Source organism: Orycteropus afer, unplaced genomic scaffold (assembly GCF_000298275.1).
Source record: "Orycteropus afer afer isolate SDZICR_OR568_19922 unplaced genomic scaffold, OryAfe1.0 scaffold00290, whole genome shotgun sequence".
NCBI classification, from domain to species: domain Eukaryota; kingdom Metazoa; phylum Chordata; class Mammalia; order Tubulidentata; family Orycteropodidae; genus Orycteropus; species Orycteropus afer.
Window position 1 is genome coordinate 2,754,866 of NW_006921877.1, and position 8,680 is coordinate 2,763,545.

Sequence of the window (8,680 nt, forward strand, 5' to 3'; positions counted from 1 at the left end):
AGAAGATGGAAACAACTTGGTGCCCATCAACAGAAGAATGAATAAGCAAACTATGGTACATACACACAATGGAATACTATGCAACACTAAAGAATAATGTAGAATCTGCAAAATACCCATAACATGGATGAATTTGGAGGACATTATGCTGAGTGAAATAAATCAATCACAGAAGGACAAATATTGTACTAGTTCATTATTGTAAAAAGTCAAAGAAAGGTTTATATATGGAAGGAAACTTTCTTTCTTGATTACCAGGGATGAGATAGGAGTAGAGAGAATACTCCAAAAATAAAAAATAAAATAAACAACAACAAAACTACCAGCTGCAAAGAAAACAACAGTGGTGCTTGAAGTGCATACCAATGAAGTCATGTGATTTAAAGCACATTGTAATTGGATGATAATGGCAACTCTGACTGGATGGAGCACTTAGGGAAAAAAAACACTAATATGGAGTTAATTCTGACTCATAGTGACCCCCATTGGGTTTCCAAGGCTGTATATCTTTAGAGAAGTAGATCAATGAAGGTTCAAAAAGTAAATTAATGTAAAGTTTTAGTTTTGTGAGTATATTGATACATGTAAGCTGGCGCGGCGTAGTAAATTACTTGGTATGGCTTTTCCAGCCATAAGTCTTTGTAAAACTTTGTAAAACTTCCTGGTGGAATTTGTCATGAGCAACTAAGTAGCTCCTGATTGTTAAAGTTATCTACCTGGGATATTTCTGTTCAGAGTGCCACAAAGCAATCTTCTGGAAAGTTCTTTCTCTCAGGTGTATAGAATTCTGATGTTGAGATTGGTTAGTTTGGCCACTCTGCCAGGCTCAAAAGGAGCCCTCCTAGAGGCAGAAGGGGTCTCTCTGACTACGGGCTGACAAAGACATGCTGCTGAGAGAAACATGCTCCTGAGAGACACGCACTTGCTGAGAGAGAGAGAGACACGTGCTGCTGAGAGAGAGATTGGTGTCTGCTAAGTGAGATGGATGGCTGTGAGAGACTGAGTGCATTTCTGAACTTGAATTGTAGCCTATTGCTTCCCTAATAAATCCCATAATCTGTGAGTTCTGTGAGGCCACTGCAGTGAATTATCGAACCCAGCAGAGAGGTGGTAGGTGCTGCGGGAAAAACAGTTGGTGTCAGGGTTGGTGAAAGGGCTGGAGGGAGGCAGCATGTCTGGCCTTGCAGGAATAGGCTTTGGGCTACTGATGGTGATTCTGTCTTCCTCTTGTGGGGTTAGAAGAGGTCAGAGGATGTGGCCTCCTTGCCTCTTTAGCAGCTGGACTTAGGAAAAATGTTTTAATTGTTTAAATGTTTAATTGTTTAACTACTGGGCTGTTTTTATAAAAAATAATAAATTCTGCTGAAACATAGGACAGAAATTTTATAGATGGTCATTTTGGTGTCACTTTCTCTGACAGTGTCACCAGTGTGTTCTGCACCCACATAGACGGAAAGCTGAACAGACAGTAATGCATAGATAATAAGGGCACAGGGAGTGGGTAGTCACAGGGAGGAGAGGGGAAGAGAATTTTTATGGTTGGGATTGTAATAGGGGCCATGAAATCAAATGTGCATGAACTGTTGAATGTAAAACAAATCTGCTTTATAAATGTGCACCCACAGCACAATTTAAAAAAAGAAAAAAAATTATTTGTTCTACTCCACAGAAGTAGATGGTGCCCAGTCACCACTGTCAACCCCTTAAAAAGGGATCAGTGCAGGCGATCCTGGATAGAGTGGGAGAACAATATGCAACAAAACTCAAAAACATAAAAAAGACCAGGCTGACTGGTCTGGTCTGATAGAGCCTTGTGAAATCCCTGAGACCATGGCCCCTAGTTAGCCTTCAGGCCTGGAATTGAACCTACTCCTGTAGCTTAGAGGCAAACAATAGACAGGTATATAAGGTGAATATTTATCTCAGGTAGATACACTCATTGGAAAGATCAATCATGGGAGAACAGAAGGATAGTATTTGCACAGGGAAACAGCTTAGGGTGGGTAGGAATGCTTAGGAAAGCAGGACACAGGGAAGAGGGAAGAGGTAACTATAGGGAGGAAGTGAGAAGAGAGCTGTTACATTGTGGGGATTGCAGTCAATTCCATGAAACAAAATGTATGTGAACTGCTGTATGGAAAATGAATTTGCTCTGTAAACTTTCACCCAAATCACAATAAATTTTTTTTGTTTTAAAAGATATTTTATAAAGACCTATAAAGATTAAGGGTGTTTATCCCCTATAATGGATATGCCTTAGCAAAGAGTAGTTTCTAAAAATAGAAAATTCCTACATATTTTAGCATATTAAGGAGGAAGATGATTATGTAGACCATAAAATAATATCAATCACCCTTTAGGCAATTAATAGCTAGAATTACGATTAACATGTGACCTTAGTAGTATACTGGATATAAATTCATTTATTCAAGTGTTCCCAGACAGATCCACATTTAGTAGAATGCTTTGTAATATGCTATTTTTGTTATTGAACGTTTATTTGAACTTAAAGCTAACTGTGTTCTTCTTCCTTATATATTAGAATGAGGAAGTAGCACGGCGTCTCATCTGGGAAAAGAATCTAAAGTTTGTGATGCTTCACAATCTAGAGCATTCAATGGGAATGCATTCATACGATGTAGGCATGAACCACCTGGGAGACATGGTAGGTAAACTACAAACAACCCTACTTCCATGCCTGGTCAAACATGGTATCTGTCTTCCCCAAAACAATTTGAATGCTATCAACAACTACAACAAAGGAAAATAAAGCTATATGTGTGCAAAGTTACTAAAAAAGAATTTAAGGACAAGAATTTGCACAGAGTGTCTTTTTCAGTCCTCCTTTGACCACTCTCCTTTACAAATCCTTTCTTTAGAGGAATATTTTAAATAGGTACTAAAGAATACTTAGTTTTATTTTTTATTCTAGAAAGCACTGTCTAAAGACTATTCACGCACATTTTTTATAGTAAGTTACCGTGGCACGACCAGGGCTCCTTCAATTCATGGTCCTGAGGGTATTGTTAGAGTAAGAAATACAGGCTTTATCAAATTGTTGTTCCTATGTTTTTGTATTTTTACATTTCTCATTTACTTCTTAGTGTTAGGTGTTGTCAAGTCGGTTTCAACTCATAGGGACCCTGTGCACAACAGAATGAAACACTACCTGGTCCTGTGCCAGCCTCACAATCCTTGCTATGCTTGATCCATTGTTGCAGCCACTGTGTCAATCCATCTTATTGAAGGTCTTTCCCTTTTTCACTGACCCTCTACTTTACCTAGTATGATATCCTTCTCCAGGGCACTGGTTCATTTACGTACTTAAGTCTAAACTGACAATTTAATATGTTGTTTGTTGTTGTTGTGTGCTGTTAGAGTCAGACCTGACTCATAGTGACCCCTCCTTGGGTTTCTGAGGCGGCATCACTACGGAAGTAAATTGCCCAACCTCCCTTCTGAGGAGTGGCTGGTGGGTTTGAACCTCCAGCCTTCTGGTTAGCAGTCAAGTGTCTTAGGCACTATGCTACCAGAGCTCCCTGACAATTTAATATAGTCCACCTATTTTCTTAATGGGAGAGTAGGGTATTTAATATCACAAATATCTCCTATTAGTGAGCATATTCTGTTGAACAAAACTTTACTAGTATTGATTGCCATAGTACTCCTCGGAAAGGAACACCCTAGCTAGACCAACTTCCCACTTACTCTCCTGTGCAATTCTTTCTCACAAGGAAAACCAGTTCAGTCTACTTTTTAGATAGCTCTTTTATCAAATTCTGTCTTGTTTTGAACCTGAAATCTGCCTCCCTGTAATTCTAATTCTTTTTTTTTCCTTCCTTCCCAATGAGGGTGCCTAACTGGGGTGCTATAATGCAAAGTGGAAGACCCAAAAGGTCTAGATAATTTACCCACCAGTAGTAAATAGTACTTATGACGGTCACAACTAACATTGGTTTTTCTCAGTTTTCTAATATATTCCCAGATACAGTTATTATGATATTGAAAAGAAGGATACAAGTGAAAGAAGATATATATTTACTTTGTAGACCAGTGAAGAAGTGGTGTCTTTGATGACTTCTCTGAGAGTTCCCAGCCAATGGCAGAGAAATGTCACTTACAAGTTAAATCCTAATCAGAAATTGCCTGATTCTATGGACTGGAGACAGAAAGGGTGTGTTACTGATGTAAAATACCAGGTGAGTATTATCATGCCAGGCCTCCATATCCCAGGTAGAACTCTCTTTCTTCCTTAAATGCTTAGTGTAGCTACATAATTTGGCAGTGAATCTCACAGTCCCTCATGGTATTTTCTAATTACTTTGTTATTCTTGTCTTCCCAACTAAATTATAAGCTCCTATATATACAAGTATGTTGGGTTAGCAGGCAAGTGTCTTAGCCACTATGCTACCAGAGCTCCTCCCAACAGTCACTCCTCGGAAGGAAGGTTGGGCAATCCTACTTCCGTAGTGATACTGCCTCGGAAACCCAAGGAGGGGTCGCTATGAGTCGGGGCCGACTTGACGGCACACAACAACAACAACAACATATATACAAGTATAGGAGCTCTGGTGGCGTAGTGCCTAAGGTATTTGACTGCTAACCAGAAGGCTGGCAGTTCAAACCCACCAGCCACTCCTCGGAAGGAAGACTGGGCAATCTACTTCCGTAGAGATACTACCTCGGAAACCCAAGGAAACCCAAGGAGGGGTCGCTAAGAGTCGGAACTGACTCCACAGCAGTCAGTTTGGTTTGGTTTATATACAAATATATATATTTATTTAATACTATATACTTAACTATATAAGGAGCTCTGGTGGCTTAGTGCCTAAGGCATTTGTCTGCTAACCAGAAAATTGGGAGTTCAAACCCACCAGCCACCCCATGGAAGGAAGACTGGGCAATCTATTTCTGCAAAGAATTACTGCCTTAGAAACCCAAAGTGGGTCTCTGTGAGTTGGGATCAACTCGATGGCAGTGAGTTAGTTACATACAAATATTGTATTTTATTTGTATTCCCCACAGTGCTTAGAACATCAGTGGTTACAGCCACATTGGACAAAAACTGTGAAGTAAACTAATAGGTCTTTAAGATAAAATGTTAGTGCCTAGGCTCTCTATTAACTGTACTGGACCCTCTACCAAGCCGATTGCTTGAGAAGCAGTGGTGTGTGTGTGTGTGTGTGTGTGTGTGTGTCTGTACACCAATCAGGAAGTTTCCCCCTAAAACTCACTTATGAATTTCAGGATTGAAAGACAGGAAAGAACTAGAGCTGAGAGCAGCTTGTAAGGTGTACTGGTCAGGTTAATTCATGGTTTAACCCTAAACCAAATCCTTTGTCATTAAGTCAATTCTGACTCGTATTGACCGTATAGAACAAAGTAGAACCACCTCATAGGGTTTCTGAGGCTGTAAATCTCCATGGAAGCAGACTGCCACATCTTTCCCTTGTGAAGCCCCTGGGGGGTTGCAACTGCTGGCCCTTCAGTTAGAAGCTGAGCGCTTAGCCACTGTGCCACCACAGTTCCTCTATTCACAACTCAGTTTGCATTACTAGAGTAAGAAACAGTGTTGTTGCTATGTTTTTGTATTTTCATTTTTCTTCAGTTTGCTTGAAAGAAAAACAAAAACAAACTACAATAAATCCTAACTGGTCAGGAATAAGTAAGGGTAAGACACATGTGTCACCTTAGAGGTCAGGGTAAGAGAGAAGAATCAAAATGTTCTGAATTGCTGCCTCTGCTTGTACCAATAAAGAAATAAAAACGGATTAAGAAGTGAATAGTGCTGCTAATCTCTTACTCTCTTTCACCTAGAGATTTTTCTTTCAAGCAGTTTTGAGCTCTTATCCTAGCTTCTCTAAAATAACACTCAATAAACTACACATTTATGTGTTAACTATGAATAATTTCATGTGCTCTTTTCCCTAGATACTTGCATTTTAATGGGTTTTTTTATTGCATTAATCAAAAGCAAATTTCTAATTGCTTTCTTAAGTAGAGAGCAAAGCGGGAGGGACAGAGAAGGGTAAAGAAAAAGGAGTAATTGTGATGAGGGTCTGGCTCTTCTGTACCTTTTTTAACCAAAGCAGTTTTTTGTTTTTCTGTTTGTTTATACCTCTCTGTAAAGTATCTTTTGATCACAAAACTCTAAGACTAGAAATGTTTGAAAGTGCTAACTAGTATTAAAGTTCTCATGTTTCAGCCTTCATTTGGCAGAAGGAAGAGTTTTTAAGTCTAGTGAAGCATCTTAGCTCCTCAAGATCACTTCACAGTGATACCGCCTAGGAAATCCAAGGCGGGGTCGCTATGAGTCAGATCCGACTGGAGGGCAGTGGGGGTATAGAAATATATCTCCTTTGCTCATGGGGGGAGGTAGGTGGTATTTGGTACATGCTCAGTAAGTACTGTTTCTTAATACATTTAAATACGGTGATTATGCTCTGAGCTCAGCCATTTGCAAACTTTGATCAAAGTTCAAATTTGCCCAGAGCACAATCAAGTATTTAGTCTTCCTTTCCGTTGGAGGAAATTGAAGTGGGTGAGCTCTTTCTGGAAACTACTGACAGGACTGACCTGGTTGGGAGTTGCCCCATTTGTATTACGGAAGTCATCCTTACTGACTGACTTTCTATGGTTACCTCAGTGACTTTGTTTCTCTCGCAGGGTGCTTGTGGTGCTTGCTGGGCTTTCAGTGCTGTGGGGGCCCTGGAAGCACAGTTGAAATTGAAAACAGGGAAGCTGCTGTCTCTCAGTGCCCAGAACCTGGTGGACTGCTCAAACAAAAAATACGGGAATAAAGGCTGCAATGGTGGCTTCATGACAGAGGCTTTCCAATATATCATTGATAACAACGGCATCGATTCGGAAGCTTCCTATCCCTACAAAGCCAGGGTATGTGACAAGTGAATTTTTTTATGCTGCCCCATGACCTCATGCTATTCATTGACAGCACTGAACTAATCTCCAACCCAGCTGTTTGAGAAGCAGTGTCGTGCGTGTCAGAGAATCCCAATGGGGGATTCTTGGATTCTCAAGTTCTCTTATGCAGCTCTTAGTTCACAGTGGCACAATATTTTTAAACAAGCAAATAGAATTCATGCTTAAATAAATCTATTTTAAGTAAACCTTCCTTAACACTCTTCCTGTATATGTCCCTGGTTTTTAAACTTTTTTATCCCACAGCCTCCCATACCAGCACCAGCTCAACTATATTCTCAGATCATTGACCATATCATTCTTCTATTTACTAAGAAGCCTAGTAATGCCCTCTTCCCCCTCAAGAGTTCATTATGTATTTTATTAAATAAGTAATATATCAATATACAGTAAATTTAGAAACTATAAAATTATCCAAAATTCTATTATCTTAACCATTATTACTTTGGTTTATTTCTTTCCATTTCTTTCCTACTTCAACTTTAAAAAAACATAGTTATATATTAAACAAACATGAATTTGTAGCCTTCTTTTTTTTCATGTGCATAAATATACTCTAAGTGCTTTCTCTATCATATAGTCTTCATAAACCATCATTTTAACTTCAGGTCAGCAGCACCAGACATTACTATCATCAAAAAAAATTGAAAGTTCTAGAGTTTATGACCTCTAGGTAGGATTACCTTCTAATCCACCTGGGACCCAGGGGGACATTGTCCTGGCAACTTTTGCATGTACAAAGATGCTCACAATTTAAAACAACCATTCTATACTCCCTCTGTTATTGATAAAACATGGAACTGTTAAGGTTTGGAAGGTTCAATTTTTCTTTCTGTAAAAGAGAAGGAGACATCTCTTGCCTGGACTATTGCTGTCTTCTTTAACTGGTCTCCTTTACTGTCAAACCCATCTTTTCATATTGCTGCCAAAATAGTTTGCTTAAAATATGAATCTGACCTTAAAATTCAAGCCATAAGAAAAGGCTAAAAGAAACTTGAAAGATTAGGTAGGAAACTTAGGGGGCAGTGAGCAGTGAGTTTATGTTAATGATAAAGGAACAATTCAGAAAAGGCAGGTGAGAATGGTTGCACAACTCAAAGAATGTAATCAATGGCATTGAACTGTACATGTAGAAATTGTTGAATTGGTATATATTTTGTTGTGTATCTTCTCGACAGCAACAACAAAATAAATTAAAAGAAAAAAGGCTAAATGTGAAGAAAGAAAACATACCTGAAATCCAAAATACTTAGGCTGTTGGTGATTTATAAAGAAAGTTAACGTATACTTCTTTCTGCAGGATGAAAAGTGCCAGTATGACCCAAAAAACCGGGCTGCCACATGTTCAAAGTACACTGAACTACCCTTTGGCGATGAAAATGCCCTGAAAGAAGCTGTGGCCAATAAAGGACCCGTGTCTGTTGGTGTAGATGCAAGTCACTCTTCTTTCTTCCTCTACAAAAGTGGTAAAAAATTCAGCTTTATTACCCTCTTGTTATATGCTTCCCTTGCACTATATAAAAAAAGATCTTATTCTTCTCCATCTTTCCACCTCTGAACATTTAGATAGATTAAACAGAATCCTCCATTTATATAAGGCAGGTTTTTTTTTTTTTTAATGTTATTGTTGTTGTTGTTGTTAAGTGCTGTGGAGTCAGCTCCAACTCATAGTGCCATCCTCACAATCCCTGCTATACCTGAGCCCACTGTTGCAGCCACCGTGTCAATCCATCTCCTTGA

The 8,680-nt window shown here is 39.1% G+C and overlaps 1 protein-coding gene across 1 annotated transcript in view; it reads left to right on the forward strand.

Moving 5' to 3' along the window:
• The window catches only part of CTSS (cathepsin S), a 32,292-nt gene that overhangs the window by 9,503 nt on the left and 14,109 nt on the right, over positions 1-8,680 (forward strand). The window contains exons 3-6 of the mRNA XM_007950931.2: positions 2,543-2,665; positions 4,050-4,199; positions 6,668-6,895; positions 8,241-8,406. Coding sequence (XP_007949122.1) covers positions 2,543-2,665; positions 4,050-4,199; positions 6,668-6,895; positions 8,241-8,406 — 667 coding nt within the window. The remainder of the gene's footprint in view (positions 1-2,542; positions 2,666-4,049; positions 4,200-6,667; positions 6,896-8,240; positions 8,407-8,680) is intronic.